Source organism: Mastomys coucha, unplaced genomic scaffold (genome assembly GCF_008632895.1).
Source record: "Mastomys coucha isolate ucsf_1 unplaced genomic scaffold, UCSF_Mcou_1 pScaffold13, whole genome shotgun sequence".
NCBI classification, from domain to species: Eukaryota; Metazoa; Chordata; class Mammalia; order Rodentia; family Muridae; genus Mastomys; species Mastomys coucha.
The window spans coordinates 60,088,899-60,107,363 of record NW_022196895.1 but is presented as its reverse complement, the minus strand read 5'-3'; the positions used below and the strand labels follow the sequence as shown (position 1 = coordinate 60,107,363).

The following is an 18,465-nucleotide window of genomic DNA, read 5'->3' as shown; positions in this document are numbered from 1 at the left end:
GCTTTTCTTTTTGAAATAGTCAATGTATAGGCACACAGACTTGGAAACAGAGACTAGTATCTTCCACTGTCTCAAAGAAAGCAATCATGTCTGGATGTTTGTTGGTGGGGATGTCACAGAAAGGATCTGACATGACTAATGCTAACATGTGTCACGCAAGGACCAGTCTGCCCAAAGCTTAGCTTGTCTTCCACACCAACTCTTGTGCTTCTCCAACAGCCACAACTCGTTACAGAGTATACAACCTACAAACACTCTTCTTACCCTTTCTTCATAGTCCCTAGACTTTTAAATTAACCCAATGCCTCTTTGTTCTGAGAGAGTGCCCAGCCTAGTGCTTGAACTAAAAATGTTGAAGGCTACACTAGGAAGCCCTTGTAGGATCTGCCACAACGGCACTCATGCCAATGGACGCAATGCCACCCACACTGTGGGCTTTCTGTGTGACAGAAAAAGAGACACTGTAGCACATGCCACTCTACTCAAATAGACCACTATGCTGTAGAATAACAGTAAGGACAAGAAAGGACTTGATAAGAGGCATTTCCTATAGAATTCTTCATGGAGGAAGGCAAAAGATTTACTTAGTTTGTCATGAAACATCCAAATTATCTAGAGCCTTGAATATATCAGGTATAGATGCAAATACATACAAGCAAAGCTAATCCAGAAGTATTCCTAATTATTAAATTCAATTGGTAGTAGGGCAACAGGAAGTGTGTGTGTGTGTGTGTGTGTGTGTGTGTGTGTGTGAGAGAGAGAGAGAGAGAGAGAGAGAGAGAGAGAGAGAGAGAGAGAGAGAGAGAGAGAGAGAAAATACAACCTGAAAACCAGTTTTTGTTTTTTGTTTTTGAAGATCCTGATCCCGCTGGCTAAAGAGATCCTGCTGAAGCTGGCTAGAGCTCTCTGGTTTATGAGGACTATGTTAAAGTAGGGCTGAGGAGATGACAGTCATGTTCCTCATTCAGATGGGAGCCAGTTTATTATTAACATACAAACTTAGAACTATTTCAAGCTATTCTCTGTGCAGCATACTTCCAAATGCAGTATAACCTTTCTCAATCAAGTCTAAATCACACGGCTTCAATGCACCTGTCCTAAGTCTGTTAAGACCATTCACAGAGCAGTGCAAAAGAGGAGGAGAAGATGTCTTTCCTTGTAAGTGGCAGACAGGCTTTGCCAGATTGTCTATGGGTTCTGTTCTGGAGACTATTAAATTTGGTTTGGGGGGCACTTTTTAAACAGCCATTTGGCACTTTCCATTTGGAGTTCTTAGGCACAGTGTGACAGAGTGAGCTTCGTGAGCCCTTCCCCATGCATTCGATAGAGCAGCTGAAACTCAGCAGGCAGCTGGTGAGACTCCTGCCACTTGGTGGTAAATTTGGTTCCTTTTTTGTCATAGTAGTGGTAGGGCAGATCCTCCCTGGTGTTGGGGTCAAATCCAAATGGCCAGAAACCGTACAAGTGGATCTCTTCACATATTGCAGATGCAAGAGTATACATAAGGATACCTGTGCTCAGTCGTTTGGGTGACAAGTGTTTGTTTTTCCAGTACCTGCAGAACAATAAGTACACGCAGATTCAGCAGCTGGTACTGAAGGTTTCAGGCAGATAAGTCAATAAGCAGGGCTAAGAGCTCGACTTTTCTAGACTGCTTGGGTAGATAGACTTTCCATCCTCAGTACACGGGCCCATTCCCTTCTGGATGAGATTGAAAATGTCATAAAAAATTTGAATGAAAATGGAGCAGAATGGAGTAAAAACAATGAAGTCAAAGATTTGGGATAATGACCTGGCTTTCAACTCTGGTTTCTCCCATGTTCAATCATGACTCTAGACAAACACATTCCACTCTTTGTATGCAACTGTCAGACTTTGGGGTCTAGTTCTATTATCTCTTACACTCTTGGGAATGGTACCAGTTTGTGTACGTTAACCTTTGGTAATTATTCATCACACCCATTTTCTCAAAGTAAAGGTCTCAGTTTGGACTGTAAATAATACACTTGCCCTTTCTCTTTGCAGACACACCAATTGACTAGACAATGAGCTCTCCTTCAATGGAAGCTCAACTAAACAGATCTTAAATTTGGAAGATTTTAGGAAACAACAGGAAGGGAATATCTATTACAACATGTACTCTTGGTCACCAGGTCTTCCAGAACTTATAGGTCTTCCACCTGAACTTATACATAAGATCTATGCTCTGCTGTAATGTGTGGATTCCTTACATAGGAGGACATGGGAGTTGAGGCAATGCTCCAAGGAGTTAAAGAAAAAGAAAGTTGTACAATTAATCTTGCCTTTAAAAATGCCCTGGATGATTGTCTCACTTCTGGCTGCATATTTGAACCATCTAAGGGGTTATTAAAAACATCAAGTGCATGATCCTTGCCTCCCTCACTGAGTTAGACTTAAGGCCAGCCCAGGTAATAGTAATTTTACTTCAAAACTTTGATTTTTTGGGGGGGGGGCGTTGAGACAAGGTTTCTCTGTATAGCCCTGGCTGTCCTGGAACTCACTCTGTAGGGAGGCTGGCCTCGAACTCAGAAATCCGCCTGCCTCTACCTCCCAAGTGCTGCACTTAAAGGTGTGCGCTAGCACTGTCTGGCTCAAAACTCGGATCCTTGTAAATAGCCAGAACTGAAAGTTACTGGACTAGATGAAAATGGTGCATCTCCACGGCCAGTTTCCTTTATCAAACCATGAGGGACAGCAATGAGCTCCTTAAACACTCAAACATTTAATTAGAAAAGCAGATTATTCTGCTTAGGGTTTACCCAGGTGGGTTCCTAATCCTGAAACTCTACAAACACCCGAACATCAGACAAAAAGGATATTTTAAAGTCAATGGTCATTTTTTTCTTTTTTAAATTACAATTTTTAAACTTAGGCTTTGCATGATTTAGTCCCTGGTGTTACTGGGATATACCTATTGGTACAAGGGAAATTCTTGGTTGGCGGTGATTTCCATGGCTGTACTAAGAAGAGGGCAGGAAATAAAAGGAAGAATGATGAATGATCTTTTCATTTTGCTCTTGGTTACCAGCTGGGAGTAAACTGAACTTTTTAACTAGCATGATTCATCCATTCATTAAAAAAATAAGAGTTTGTCCTCAAGAACTAAACCAACCACAACAACTAGTGAGTTGGATGGCTCCCATGCCCAAGAGGTGACAATATTGACTTGCCATCTGGTGGGGGTATGAGCTTAAATGTAATAAAGACATACATACCTGTTGACATGTTGCATGATATTTCCAGGCCAAGCCAGCTGGACCTTTAACTGACCTCTGTGTTCAACAAAAAAATCCACTAACGTTCTCGTTACAGTTGCAGAAGTGTGGAAGAAAAATGCAGGGATCCAAAGAATGGCCCCATCAAGCTTTTTTAAACTGAGGAAGAAGTTGTTACGGTCTTGAATGGTTAAAAGATTGTTGTAATATTTTTCCAAGATGCTCGGATTGAAGGTTGTGAGGTTGGTTTTCCTTCCGACATCTTTGTGGAAAGCCTCTGTCGGGGCAAAATTGCATCGAAAAACAAAATCTGATTTATCTATTTCTTGTCCACACTGACTCCCTGTCAAGATTCCACTGTTTCCAACCACAGCACAAATATTATAACGCTTATTCATAATGGGTGACACATCTGGGAGCAGGGATCGGAAGTTATTGCTAATAGAGAAGACATATTTATGGCTGGAGTAATCATAATGCATCAGTTGTCCAATCCGAACACTATTCTTGGTCAAAGAAAAATTTTTTATTACATCGACATGCTGAAGAATTTCTTGCCTAAAATAAAAAAAGATTCATTAAATACATTCTATTCCAAAGACCCAAGTTCCCACCTTATGCTTCCATTTAACTCACACAAGAATACTAAGCACATTCAATTCAAGAATACACATTCATATTTGTGAGCTTCAAAGGGAAGCTTGTTTTCTAATGTACAGGCATAGCAATATATCTCAGTCAAGTTCTGAATGTAACCTTTGGATGCTAGTAAATTCAGTGTACAGTTTGGCCTGCTATTTCTTGGTATTCTGGCCTACTCAAAGAGTGTATTTGATTAAGGAGAAGGCAGATGCCAAACTGTTAGAAAAATGGGGAGGCAATTTACACAGGCCTCAAAGAGCTCACATTAATGTACAAACATTGGTGACTTAGAGTTTGTAACTAGGGGCTACTTGTTTGCTATTGGACTGTAGTGCTCAACCAATAGCAAGTACTACAGGTGTCTAAATAAAAGCTAAACAGATAGGGATGAGTACACAGTACAGCCCTCTCTGTTATTAAAATATAAACATGGGAAGAGTAATGGGCATGGCTAAATACTTAATAGAAATGAGATGATAATCTCATTGAGGCCTGCTAAATCATGAAATAGGGATTCCCCCCTCCCCCATTTGATTATATGGAATCACAATTTAGCAGGATATAGGTAAGCCTTCAAAAAAAAAAAAGGCCATTAATAATAACTTGGTTTCATATTGAGCTTTCCATGAAATCATCTCCTTTTAAAGTCTGAGGTACTTAAAAATAGTTTAAAAGACAGATAACCTGCAACTTTGCTGTAGGTTCCCCAGTGACAAGAAGGCAGATGGAAACACCCATGCCTTCTGTATAAACAATAGTGGAGTGAAAAGAGCTATTATCAAATCTAGGACAACATAGACTGGGACAGTCACATCAGCTTTCAATTACCAGCATAATTCTTGGAGTTGTTAAAAAGCAACGTAAAACAATACCATTAAAATTAATTAAGGGTTTCCTATGAAGTGGTTGGAAAGGCAAGACATTTTGAGGAGGAAGTTTTCTTTTGATTGATTGCTAGAGATACTTCCCAGTGTAGAAAAATACTGTAATCAAGTTAGAGATGTATTTGATGTGCTTGGTGGATTGGTATGAGGTGTTCTACCTTGAAACCTGTGCTGTCTGTAAAATTAAATTTAGATGAAAATCCGAAAGGCTAACGCTGAAAAGCACAGCCACAAACTAGTTTATATTTAAGGAGAAATACTTTAAAAACTGTAACCATAATCCTATGATTATACCAGTTTAAGAAAACCCACACAATTTTCTGACACCATGGGTTTTTTCATTCTTCTAGTAGGATATATATATAATTTATATAATATAAATATATAATTTAGAATATATATATATATATACATATATATATTTAAAGTACAGTGACAATAAATGCAATAAATGCCAGGGCAAAACCACATATCCCTTTCTGGTTTGTAAAATAAGTATTCATAGCCCTAATAAATACACTAGATGGCTCACATTGCATTGAGTGGCATAATAATCCCACTGGGTGTGTGTGCGTGGGGGGGGGTATCTATGGTTCTGAGACCAAAAAAATCATTGACACTTGATTAATTTCCTTGTTCTCCCTTCACCTAAAACAAAATGAAAGAATAAAGAAAAACCTTCTTCATGTATAAAAACGGGCCACTACAATGAATAAGAATGAAATCAGTTTTATAAAAAGTTAAAGGCTGCAAAAATCGTCATAAAAATAAACAGGTAAAACCAAAATAAAATCATGTTTACATACATATATATTTGGACCCACATCTCTACTAGTGAGTGATATGGTAAGATTGTTTCAGTAAAATTGTATTATTATATTATAAAGGAGATCATCTGCTTGCAGTGAGTGAATGAAACTTTTTTTTTTTAATAGACAACTTTGGTGCAGCCAGACATCATGGTGCTCGGTCAAGACCAAGTTACAGAAGGTATTGGCCAACCTGATTGTTCCTTTTTAGAGGGTACTACAAATATTTAAGAGGGATGGCTATGAATCATCTCTTCTTACATTTAGGCTTTGAAGACAAAGCCCCTACACTTGCAGGTGGGTCGAAATGAGTTGTAGCTTTATGTGTGTGCTACTGGTTTTGGATGTGTTTTTGTGCTGTTCGTTTTATTGAGTTTCAAAATTAAAAACAACAACCACCACCAAAACCTCTTCCTTCCTATCCTACCTTTGATGTAAAAACGCTGTCCGATTAAATGTCCATTTAGAAGGTTTCTCTTGGAGTTCATGGGTGAGAGAATTCGTAATGGGCACAAACGACGGGTCTAGAAACTTCAGCGCAAACTGCGACCTGAAGAGAAGCATGAGTTCAGATAGATGCTGGCCTCAGGGAGGGGAACCCAGAGAATGACAGCGCCAGCAACAACCGGAAGGGGCAGCTGGCGCAAGAGGAAGCCTACCCCATAGCCCCTCTCTTTTGGCACATTCTCTGCTCCTACATAAGCCCGGAAAAAAGGAAGAAAAGGGGGGAAACTCTTCCCCATTGTCTAGCCCTCCGGGTGCAGGGGAGACCATAAGAAAGATGGCGGTTATGCAGACGGCAAGGGTCGGAGCCCAGCCCAGGGCTGCAGTCCGCGGCTCAGCGGGACTACGAGTCAGCACCGCGGACAGCAGCCGCCCGCGCGACCCCGCCACCCCCAGGCCCGGAGAATTGATTTTTTTGGTGAAAGGGCAGAGGAAATTCGAGACTCAGGCGAAAGGGGTGGGGGTTGGGGGCTCCAGCCTTAACCTTTTCCTTCCCACGCCCAAGTCTGATTTCACCCTCAGCCTTTAGCTGGAGACTCTCAGAGGCAGCCCGCAGCCGGGCTCTTCTGTCCAGGCGTAGCTTCTTCAGGTTGCACATCCCTGGCCCAGCTTGGCCCACAGGGCGCAGCTTGGGGTTGCCACCCGCCCATCAGAAGGCGGTGCAGGGAGAGCTCTTTGCGGGCACAGGTAGGGGTGGGGCTTCGGATGAACTGTGCAGAACTGCGCCCCGCGGTGACTTCGACCCCGCGAGGGTGGGCGGCCCTCGGCAGAAGGCTAGCTTCCCGCAGGGGCTGAGGAATTGCAGAAATCCAGGAAAGGAGGGGGCGGGTGGCAGCGGGGGAAGGGTCGAGGAAGAACCCCCTAGGGGCTTCAAGAGAATAAACCTGCGCATCATTAGATGAGAAAGGGGAGGAGGGAAGGGGTGCGGAGCAGTCGGCGCCTGCGCCATTAGATCGCCCCAGCCAGGCCTGCGGAGTCCGCCGCCAGTGCTCGGCCAGGTCGCTCACCTCAAGCCTTGCCCAACTCGGGATTCACCAACCCCCCAGCCCCCCACCTCCGCTGTCCAAACACTGCCTCTTGCTCTACCACCAACACCCCAGTTTTGAAATGGGGGAAGGGACGTAGAGAAAGAATAGAAGAAATTCAATCACATCGATTAGGACAAAGGCTTTTAGGGGCTTTGGGATAAAAAAAATAAAATAAAGTGCAGAAACAGAAAAGGGAATGAAAGGACCACGCAGTTACCGAGAAGCCCAAACTCTCTTCTCTGCCAGTCCCCCAACACACCATCGACCCGAGATACCCGAGGGCGCTCCAACAGAGGCCCACACTCACCGGAATCCCGCGTGGAACATGTACATTCGGGGCGCCCCCGGGCTGGCGTACTTGGGAGTGGTGAAGATGTTCTCCTTTTTCAGAGACACGTAGCTGATCAGTGATAAAATCAGCAGGGCCACGCTGAGCATGACCAGCCCTAGCACACTGGCGACTCGGGCCATTTTGCAATTTCTCATCCCGGGCTAGGCTGGGTTCAAGGAAACCGGGGGAATCGGTCCATTGAGCGGCCAGCAGCCTGCTGGCTTGTGAGTGTGTTGTGTGCGTGCGTGTGTGCTCGCGGGCGCGTGTGAGTGTGTGTGGCGGGGGAGGGGGCACCCAGGCAATTGAGTCGCAGAGGGCCCGGGGGGTGGAGAACGACCTGGAGGCCCGGAAGAAGCGCGAGCCGGCCCCCTATCCGACCTCGGGGCAGGGTCGAGCCTGGCCCAGAGCTGAAATGGAAGATGGAGGGTCTGCGCGGCGGCGTGGCAGGCGATGGAGTACACGGAGCAGTGCGTCTCCGGCTGCCGGCTCAGGCTCCCCCGCGCGTTTCCAGCGAGGTTGCCATCTCCACAGCCGCCTGAAAGATAAATGTGATTGGAATAGTGTTACAGTTCGATCTAAGCACAGGATTTAATTAATGAACTCTAATCTCCTAAATAACCAAAGGGAGGGACGAGGAAGAGGGAGGGCAGAAGGGGAAGCGGCTTGGGGGTGGTAGGGGGACGGGAAAGAGGCTGGGAGGCTGGAGCCCACTCCCAATGCGTTCCGGGACCCGCTAAGGGTACAGCTGAGTAGGAAGCTGTTGGGAGACAGATGCCCAAACTTAGTTTAATGAACCATTCATTACTTTACAAAATACATCACGAAATAAGATGATAAATAACCTGATTTGCTACTGTGGAAGATAAACACCAGCTGGGTCCTTCTCAGAGATGCAGGGAGAATGTTTTTTAAGGAAAGCAAACGTTTAAAAGCTTTCTCATCTCCATCCCATATCATCCCAGTCCCACGGGCATCACCTGCTGCAGCAGCATCTCTACAAGGAAGATCTAAATGGATAGTGGGCTAGGCTGCTTTGGGAACGCTTGAAAACATTCTAGAGAACATTCTAGAATGTCTCACCATGCTCCTTCCTTATGTGCTTACGTAAAAGATGGGTACAAGCAAAGCTTTAAGGAGATCGATAAGCGTGGAGGGCTTCACTATCCCTCACTTTCCTTTCAGTGCTTGGCCTACGTACTTCCAGCATCAAGTTTGAAACTGTTAGACCTGACCGAGTCTCTATTATTCACTCTTGGGACTTATCCTTAGGCCAGGCAGGTTCCCAGAAGTCAGGACCATTATAACGGCGCAAAATGGCTTTTTTGGGGGGAGCTTGAGACCTAGGTAAGAGAAGTTTGACTGGAGGGTGGCAAGAAAATGCATTTTTTATTGCTTGACTATATCGTCTCATCACATGCTGTCCATCTTAATATCCATTAGAAATGCACGTCCGTCTGCTTTTCAGTCATGCTCAGAGGAAACGCATTTGATTCTTTAGCTCTGCTCTTTACAGTTAGATTATGGTCTCTTCTACTCGGCCCTTACCTATGGTTTAATTGTCCCTTTGCTGGTCAAATGAGTACTACTTAGAGATAGTCAAGGTGAGAAGTTGGCCTTTGAGAACCTTCTCCATAAAGCAAGTTGAGATTTCTCCAAGAGGCCTCATGCCTTTATGAAGGTAGGAGCACCCGATGGTATGCTCTGCCTTCGGGACTGTAAATTCACCAAAAGGAAGGCCTCTCTTGGGCTGGGAGCTCCTTCAGAGCAAGGGCCATGTCTCCTCCCCTAGTACCATCTCATCTTGAGGGAATACTAGTTAAATATGTGAAGACCGGGAAAGCTCTCTCACTGAGTTATGTGGCCATGATCAGCGACACACAGGATACTTCTGTTGTCAAGGACAAAGGGGACCATCTCGTACCCTCAAAAGACCTTCATACCAAAATATGATGATTTGAGTCAAGGAGACACAGGTAATCTTCTCCTCATGGAGTTTTTTTTTTGTTAACTTAAAAAGATCCAGGAGCTGGGAAGGCAGCTCAGTTGGTAAAGTGCCTGTCACACAAGCATGAGAACCAAGGGAGTCTAGGTCTCTAACTTTCACATAAAAGCTAGGCACTGCCCTGCTAAATAAGAAGGCAGGGAGAGGCTGATCAGTGGTGGCGCATGCCTTTAATCCAGGCACTTAGGAGGCAGAGGCAGGCGGATTTCTGAGTAAGAGGCCAGCCTGGTCTACAGAGTGAGTTCCAGGACAGCCAGGGCTACGCAGAGAAACCCTGTCTCGAAAAACAAAACACAAAAAACAAAAAACAAACAAACAAAAAAGATGGTAGGGAGGGAAACAAGGAAGCAGGTAGGTCCTTGGAGCTCACTGGCCAGCTCCAGTGGATTAAATCTGGATTTAATGAGAAAGCCTGTCTCAAAAACTAAAATGGTAAATGATTGAAGATGACAGCTGATGTCAGCCTCTAGCATTTATACACATGAACAATACATGTATGAGCATTCACATACACATGTGCATGTACCCACATAAACACATGTACACACCCACAATTTTAGAAAAGTGTTGCATGCTTGGTATATCTTGTTTTTGTCTTGTGATGGTTAGAATGCCTGGCAGAAACAGCTTGAGGAAGGACAAGCTCATGTTGACTCACTACTGTTGAGGTTTCAGTCCACTGTAGTGGGGAAGACTTGGGCAGGTTCATGGCCTTAGAGGTGCTTTGCTTTGCTGCAAATCAAGAATCAAAGAACACTTGAGATCAGAGATAGTCTGCAACCTTTAAGATCCCATACCTACTTCTACCAGCCAGCCTACCTCCTAAAGGTTCTCCAGCCCTCTCAAATGGACAAGAGTTCAAAACCAAGCAGTGAAGGGCACTTCAGAGTGAAAACATGATACCTAAAGAGGATGAATAAATCCTAAATCTATATCACCACTCTTGTGTTTTTAGAAGAAAGAATTGCATGAGTATAAAATGCCAAAAGGACCATGATCTTATGATAACTATCCAGAAATCCCATATGTTGGAAAAATGCTTGTTGAATGGGGAGGGGACATGACATGCCTTAGGGAGGTGGTTGAGGGGGTATGGCTACCCCTGACTTCAGAGCTTACTCTGGCATCTGCGTGCTCTGTGACATTAGTGGAATGGCTAGCTTCTCTGTGTTTTGGGCCATTCATTTGCAGAGGCAAGATAAAATCTGCCTCAGATTAGTATGAGATAAACATCTTTGCCTGAATTGTGACTCTTAAATATGAGTGAGACAAACGGGGGAAGGTTTTGACAATTTTCTTTAACCTTTAAGTGCCCAGTTATGGAATGCATAGGAAAGGATGTACCTGGCTGGAATTTCCTGCAGAAAATGGCAAAGATCAAAAAACTAACTTTTCCTCAATGAAACATTCCTGGGACATAGAATAACAGTTCACCCTGCCTAGATTTAACTCTTCAAGTTCAGGCTGATCTATATCGTGAGACTTCCTGGATAACCAGGACTATGCAGAAAGAGACCCTGTCTCAAACTTCCACCAACACCTCCACCTCCTAACCAACCAACTAAACTTTAAAAGTTGTTCTAGGGGCTGGTCCATCTCTAGGGGAGATGGTTCCACAGTTAAGAGGACTTGCTCTCCTGGTTCAACTCCTAGTATCCATATGGCTGCTGAGAACAATCTATAGTTTTAGTCCAGGGGCCCTCTTCTGCCTTCTGCAGGCACTGCATGCAGGTAGTCTACAGACATACAGACAGATAAACAGCTCTACATAAAGTCTAAAAAGTCATTCTGTTCTGCTTAGCAAAACTCTATGAACTTTCTAATCTCGAGAGCAGTGCCTAGAGGAGGAGTTCAATCTTTCTCAGAAAGAAACTACAGCTCCTGGATACAAGATTTTTTCAGGCTTCATACCATAGCTCTTTGCTAAATTAAAACTAAGTTAAGGCTTTCAAAACATGCCTATCAAAGTTTTAAAATTTTATTTTGAAAATTGTGTGTTTGGAAATAAAGGGGTGAAATGAGAAAGTAAAGTATACATTGGTTTTAAACTTTTCTAGAGGACTTGTTATTCTGGTTAGAGTTTTTTACTTCCTCTTGCTCACATTTTGCACCCATGATCTTACTGCTCTGTGTCTCTTCACCAGAGTGAATTCCAGGCACAAAGTCATTGGAAAGCCTTGAAAGGGTAATGCTTTTTATTATAAATATCAGCATTCATTCATTCACTTATGTTTTCTTTCCTCAGCTTATTAAATAAAATACATTGGTTATTCATATTGATGTTGGGCAGGACAACCTTATGATGCTAACTGTCTTGTCAGAGTCTCTTTCTGCATAGTCCTAAGGAGGTGCTCTATGAAAATCCAGACAAAACTGGACTCATGAGAGAATGGGGTATTGATCTATGTTACACAAAATTGGTGGAGTTTTTTTACCAGGCATTCTTTGAGCTGGGTTTTTAAACTCTTTTTATGTGTTTATAAATGTTTTGCCTGTATGTATAGACAGATATACCATGTGTGCCAACTGTGCTCAGTGTCCATGGAGGCCAGAAGGGGTCATCAGATCCCCTGGGACCGGTATAGCCAGTTGTAAGCTGCCACACAGGTCACGTGGTGCTGAGAGTCAAACCCTAGACCTCTGGAAGAGCAGTCTATGGTCTTAATTACTGAGCCATCCCTTGGGCCCCTTGGGTTGGGGTTTAAAAGTGTAAGCAGGGCTCACCAGTGAAAGAGTTTCAAAAGGGATCAGCAGGGGCAAGAGCACCTCTATAAGTTTGAGGCTATCCTGGCCTACACATTGAACTCCAGGCCAGCCAGTCAGTGCAGGAAGAAGCCCCAAGTAAAGGGATGTGAAGAAGGCAGGAAGGATTATGGTAGGCTTTTGGGGACAGCAAAAGCCATGAGAGTTGCCCCAAAGAAGAGCCTAGAGAAGGCGTTCAATCAAATTGTGAAGGGCTCAAGGGAATTGGCAGGTGTCCTCTGTAGAGTAGAACTGCCCAGAAGTGTACAAAGTTTGCATACAACAAGGACTGAAGTTCTTTTCTCTGAATGGATGGAGAAGCAGCTGGAGACAGCTCTATGGAACAGTATATATAGCTGTCCATACAGATGCCGGCAGCTGTGCTCAATGGCTCTCTAGCCTGTTCACACAGCCAAAGGCTCAGGGTGTTTTATTTGCCAATGAACAAGAGCATATTTCTTTTATGAACTACTTCTGAATAGGCACAGAGGAGTTAACCTCTTGGATGGCTAGTGATCTTACCCAGAAGTCACAGAGATCAAAGTGCAGGAGACTCAGGGAGAGTCTATTGGGAAACTGGTCTCTGGAACACGTGACTGGAACTTGTTATTGACTGGCCTCATGGCTTCTAATTAGTCTAACAATGGCCATGGAGGAAGATTCTTGGGGTCCTCTGAGTTTTCATCTCTTAAATTTTCTCACATAGAAGATAAGCACTGTATGAACTCATTGGTAGGAAAAGTCATTGAGGTCAGAGAAAGTGCCACAAAAACTCTCAGATAAATAGAGCTTGGAAAGATGCACAAGGTTCTCAGAGATAGGGATGGAGAGGACAGAGCCAGCTGGGATGAGCTAAGTGGGTATCCGGGAAAACAAAGGTTTGTGGAGGGGGAGCAGATGGGTCTCTTTGGACTGAACTGGAAACAGCCAAGATATACGGAACACTTAAGCATCAACCACTTTTTATTCATTATGTCCAAATGCTGTGAGGAAGGTACAGCCGTCTTTATCTCATGGATAAGGAAAAAAAAATGGATCTTGAAAGAAGATCTGGGTGTGGTGGCATACTCCTATAATCTCTGCAATTGGGAAGTTCAGGCAACCTCTCTGGATGTGAAGCCCACCCTTTCTGCTAGATCACTCAGTTTATAAGTAGGTCCTGGGACAGATGGAGAGTTAGAAGTTTCAGCAGTCCAGGGAAGCTTTTTATTACTACACATGATGATTGCTACCCAAGATGACGGGTCTTGTGATTCATCTAACATTTCTGACATTTCATTGTGTTGTGTAGGGAACTAGGGATTTCCATTACAGGCATCGTTCAATGTCTGGTCATTCCTTTGAAAACACACAGAAAGTCCCTGATAGACCCTGGTTTAACTTTGAAGTTTCAACCTTACAGTGGTATGGGAGCCACACAAATTCAAGTAGGAGCGCCTATTAAATTCGGACTTGTTTCTGAGGCTAGCCTTGCTTTGTGAGGAATGAGAGTCACAGCTCCTAGTCAGACACACAAGTCATCAGGTAAACAGGTGAGGCATTCATAAATCCCAGGGGACAGTCAACACTTTAATCTGAAATAAGTCTCATGTTGGTTGATTTTATCCCAATGGAAGGTACTCTGAGTGTGTTTGAGGTAGCCTAGACTGGGCTACGGTGGTTGCTCAGTTAGGTGTATGGACACTTTAAATATATTTAACTCCATGATAATTTCAGTTTATAGTGAGTTTATAGGAGTGCAATCCCTTATAAGCCAGGAGGGTTTTTTTTTGTTTTTTGTTTTTGTTTTTGTTTTTGTTTTTTTGTTTTTGTTTTTGTTTTGTTTTGTTTTGTTTTGTTTTCAAAACTTTCGCCATTTAAAGAAGGAAGACCTAAGACTTAGGGATACAAGAACCCAGAGGAAGGGAATAAACTACCTCAGGGAAGATGTTCACAGAAGCATCTGTGGGAAGGTGAAGGCAGTGAAGAGAAGTCCAAAATTCTCCCTTTGCAGGCTCTCTAGGGCTGGGAGAAGGCAAAGGGAGGTTGGAGTGTGGGATAACTATCCTGCAGTGTTAGCTGGAAATTGTATCTTCTATTCATTCACTCAGTCAGTGTCGACACAACTCCCCAGGCTCAGAGCTCAGTGTAGAAAGCAACTGGGACTCCTCTGCCTGACTGCATGCCTGAGGGCCAGGCCAGGGAGGATGCTGGTCTTCTGGACTGATCATCGATGTAGACCACAGCACCCCTGGAATGCAGGAGCTGTCTAAATTATGGATGAGGCCATGGGTAGTGAAATTAAGTAGCTCCATTAAGGTTAATATTAATATGCGCACATGTATACAACAAAGAAAGGACAGACGAAGAGCAGGAAGGCTCCCTCTCCCCTCTCTTCTTTAGGATTTCAGTGCTTTCCTTGGGGACAGCCAACCATTGGCTGTCTAGATCTGTTCTATAGCAGCCATCTCGGGCGTGTAAGATGTGTCTACTTTACACAGGTAAATGCTGAGATCCATTTAAAATGATTCTCATTTCGAGGCTTTTTTTTTGTCTGTATCTCTACAAAGACCCTTTACATAGCTTTTAAGATTTCAGATGTTTTCAGTGATTACGTTTCATGGGAGCCGAGGAATTACTCATTGTGAGCCTCTAGACAAATGCTTCTCTTAAAGCTCAGAAGGGTCTCTGTGAAAGAAATACAAGAACTTCACAGTCTCCTTTCTTCACTGAATAAATAAAATATAGTTGGAATGCTGTTTTAAGGCTGAAAGGTTTTCATTTTTGCTTTCTAGTTCCTGGGAAATGGTTTGGAAGGGGGCTATTATGTTCAATTGTGTTAATCTCCCAGGCCCATCACATAGAGTTTCGACTTTTTAAGTATGTGCAGCGATTACTTTTTTTGGAAGCTAAGTTATTACATTTGGGGAAGCTACTTGAAAAAAATAATCTTACAGTTAAGTCTTAAGCTATTCAGTTGTTTATAATGTCTCTTTATCACAGTGACTATGGGCATAGAAAATCACAGGCCCCCCATCTCTGCCCCCCCCCATTAGAGCAGCTGAGACTGGGAGAGGGTGGGATTAAAAAAGAAATCTAATTTTACCTTTCATCTTGAGTTTTTGGGTAGTTTTTTTTTTCTTTTTTCACTTTGTGCTTCTGAAACTGTAATTGTCAACAGCATGTCTTTAAGAACAGGAAAAAGAAACAGCCGTTTTGTTTGCCTGTTATTATAGCAATATAAAAGCAGCAACATTTCCATGTAATTTTGAAAAGTGCACCACTGCCGGCTGGTTTATTGATGAGTGCTGCTTCCTCCGAGGAGACAATAAGAATTGCTGGAGATGAACTGCTAAGCCTCGCCCTCCTTGAGCTTGGGTCACCATGATAAGTGAGTACCTCTGACTGAGATTTCTTGTCTTCTGCTCACCAGGGACTCACAAAGATCAGAGACCACAGCACATCCTTATACTGAGACATTCAGTCTCAGTAATAACCAGACAAATTCAATAGGCCATCTTCTATCTGGTGGACTTGTCATTCCATTCTTAGTGGCGCTAAAAATGATACTACTTTTACTTCTTTCCAGAGATGGGGACAGACATCTGTGGAGGTTAGCTAGCTTGCCCAAGGTCCCAGAAACGATTCAACAATTTTGTGGTTGTTTATTCGAGACAGGGTTTCTCTGTATAGCCCTGGCTGTCCTGAAACTCATTCTGTAGACCAGGCTGGCCTCCAATTCAGTGATCTGTCTGCCTCTGCCTCCTGAGTTCTGGGATTAGAGGCATGGACTACCATACCTACAACTATTTTTTTATTTACTCATTTTTTGAGACAGAATCTCATATAGTTCAGTCTGAGCTCTAACTCTCTCTATAGTTAAGAATGACTTTGACCTCCTGAGCTTCCTGCCTCCTCCTCCTAAGTGCTAGAGTAACTACCAAACGATTCCTTTTTGCAGCAAGCTTAGTTGCCTCCCATGTGAGAAGCTTGAACTGTGTATACTAGAATGTGAAAGGTACTTCTTCAATGTGGATGGTTTTCATTAGGCAAGGAGCCAAGGATGGAGTGCCTAGAGGGACTCTGGTCACTTTCTTTTGTACAACAAACTTTCTCCAAGTATTCATGAGCAAGGCAAAATGATTTGCATGGATGAGAACGCCCATGGAAACCTGAGAAGTATCCATTATAGCTTTGCTTCAAAATCCAATTGGTTTGTGGCCCTGTGGAAGTGACATAAGACAAAGGAGTGGCCGGCTTTGGGGCTCTGCACTTATGTCTGAGAAGGGCAAAGAGGTAGGGGTAGACCAAGAAGGCATTAATGCCTTCTCTCTGATAGTAACCAGAGTAGAACAGACACAGCCAACATCAGCGTGGCAGGGGAGGGTAATTGATCGTTCCTTAGATGCCCACACTGGTTACCAGACACCTGCCTTAACTCCTAGTTGTGACTTGATCCATCTTTCCGTTTTGTTTCCCTCTGAATTCACATTGTTAGAAAAAAAAGAAATCCAAGCATTAAGTCATGTTGTGTCATGGACAAGCAACTCTATTTGCTAATATGTTTGTATCCAAGGACAACACGAAACCCACAGTAAGATGAAACCCAACTCTGAATATCTTACAATGATTAGATGCACACCTGTCTGTGGGGCCTCAGCAACACCATGGAAGGTGTTACTGTTTGCTCTGAACAGGTAATTGAGAAGGCTTCGGCTCTGGTTATTGTAGGTCCAGCACAGTATGGGGGTGGGTGTACCTGGGTATTCAGACAGACCTGGAGGCAGTTGCTGAGTTTGGTGGTGCTTTTGATGAGGATCTCAGATACTCTTTTCCCTTCTACCTGGGGAATTAGACTCCTGATTTGTAGTACTGCCTGCTCTCATTGATGTCTGTCAGTCTCTGGCCTTCCCTTTTCTCTATAAGCATGATATTGACAACTGAATGGGAACCACACGACATTAAATTTACTTTGTAAACTTTTACAGCAGTAACATCTTCGCTCTTTTTAGTTTCATGTTAGATGGCTGGTCTATTTAGCAATTTTAAGTAGGATTTGTGGGACTCTGGAAACTGCATCTATAATAGATTGGGTGCAAGGCTAGCTGTGAAAAAGCAAGAGTTGCAGACAGCATTAGACCTTCAGATAGTAGCTGTGAGCACTTATCAAAGGATACTGTCTTTGTGAGCTCAGCGTGGAAGGGGATGCTGGCTCCTCACAGGTCTTTACAGTTGATAATCACTATCTTTAGGGCCATCTTTGGGGAAAAGGAACTGACAGCTATATAAATCTTACATTTTTATAGCACTTCAATCCTTTTTTTTTTTTCAAAGTACTCTCACATCTATTATCCCTTCTTGACCTCTCAAGGAAACTGAGTTGGGCACAGCAAGTATTTTCATCCTGATTTTACAGATAAGGTTAAATCACACAGTGAAACAGGGGAGCTAAATATCCATGGCGGATGTTAAGACTGCTAGCTTCTTTCCTGAGAAACAGCCCTCTCTGTTTCTTCTCTGCCCTCTACTACTCTTCCAGAATTGCTGGCTATTAACAAATATACCAAATTTCCTCCTTCGATTAATTTGCAAATTGATGAATAAAACTGGCATGCATTTATTCTTTATGCCATGTTTTGAAATGTGTACACACTGTGGAATAGCTAACTGGTCTACCAGACTGATGCTTCACTCGCTTTCTTTAAAGTAGTTCTTAACTCCCCCTGCACAAAACCTGGGCCAGTGCATAGTACTGAAGCCTATATCCCAGCATCAGCTGAGTTGGATGCTGGGCACATTTCTTAGGTATCTGTGTGCTTTGGATGATTCAGGTACTCAGTGGAGATAGAAGCCCCATTAGAAGCTTGGCAATGGCGGGTCTAATGTTAAAGTCAGTGACTTTTCCTCAGGTGATAGCCTGGGCTGATTGGGCACTAATATCTTTATTAAGTTCACTCTTCCATTGACTTCTAGGAAGTAACATCATTATCTGATAGTATTTTTTCCTGCTTTATCTTCTTGTTTGTTTTTCCCCAGAAAGGGCCTTTTCTTTTCCCTTTCTTTACACATGCATAAGATATTAATCTTCACACGACATTCACTATTTTAGCATTTGTGATGATTGAGGATACAAACAAAATAAAATCAACAATGAAAATAATTGGTTCACATAGTGAGACTTAGAAATGGGGGTGAATCTCTTTTAGGGTGATCTTGTGATGTAAACTTTATTCCTGTATAATTCTATCATATTTTTATTAGATATTTTCTTTATTTACATGTCATATGATATCTCTTTTCCCAATTTC

The 18,465-nt window shown here is 43.1% G+C and overlaps 1 protein-coding gene and 1 long non-coding RNA gene across 7 annotated transcripts in view; one reads left to right on the top strand and one right to left on the bottom strand.

Annotated features, from left to right (window-relative positions):
• Positions 1 to 553: 553 nt before the first annotated feature.
• On the bottom strand, positions 554 to 8,487 carry St8sia3 (ST8 alpha-N-acetyl-neuraminide alpha-2,8-sialyltransferase 3). 4 transcript variants are annotated; one of them, XM_031365864.1, is made up of 6 exons: positions 8,412 to 8,487; positions 8,277 to 8,314; positions 7,411 to 7,969; positions 5,999 to 6,121; positions 3,237 to 3,794; positions 554 to 1,555 (listed from the first exon to the last, which is right to left on the bottom strand). In XM_031365864.1, the coding sequence occupies exons 3-6, from the start codon at positions 7,587 to 7,589 to the stop codon at positions 1,273 to 1,275; spliced, it is 1,143 nt and encodes a 380-aa protein (XP_031221724.1). In that variant the 5' UTR covers positions 7,590 to 7,969; positions 8,277 to 8,314; positions 8,412 to 8,487; the 3' UTR covers positions 554 to 1,272. The 4 variants fall into 4 exon arrangements, with proteins under 4 accessions (XP_031221724.1, XP_031221727.1, XP_031221726.1 ...); XM_031365867.1 differs by having other exon boundaries at positions 8,277 to 8,287; positions 8,412 to 8,459; XM_031365866.1 differs by lacking the exon at positions 8,277 to 8,314 and having other exon boundaries at positions 8,412 to 8,486.
• A 52-nt stretch (positions 8,488 to 8,539) lies between these two features.
• The window catches only part of LOC116087264, a 45,026-nt gene continuing 35,100 nt past the window's right edge, over positions 8,540 to 18,465 (top strand). The window contains exons 1-3 of one of the 3 annotated variants that reach the window (XR_004117338.1): positions 8,540 to 8,778; positions 9,224 to 9,407; positions 15,394 to 15,548. This is a non-coding gene — a long non-coding RNA (uncharacterized LOC116087264). Of the gene's footprint in view, positions 8,779 to 8,856; positions 9,113 to 9,223; positions 9,408 to 15,393; positions 15,549 to 18,465 lie in introns of those variants that run through there. The other 2 variants (XR_004117340.1, XR_004117339.1) reach the window with 2 other exon arrangements.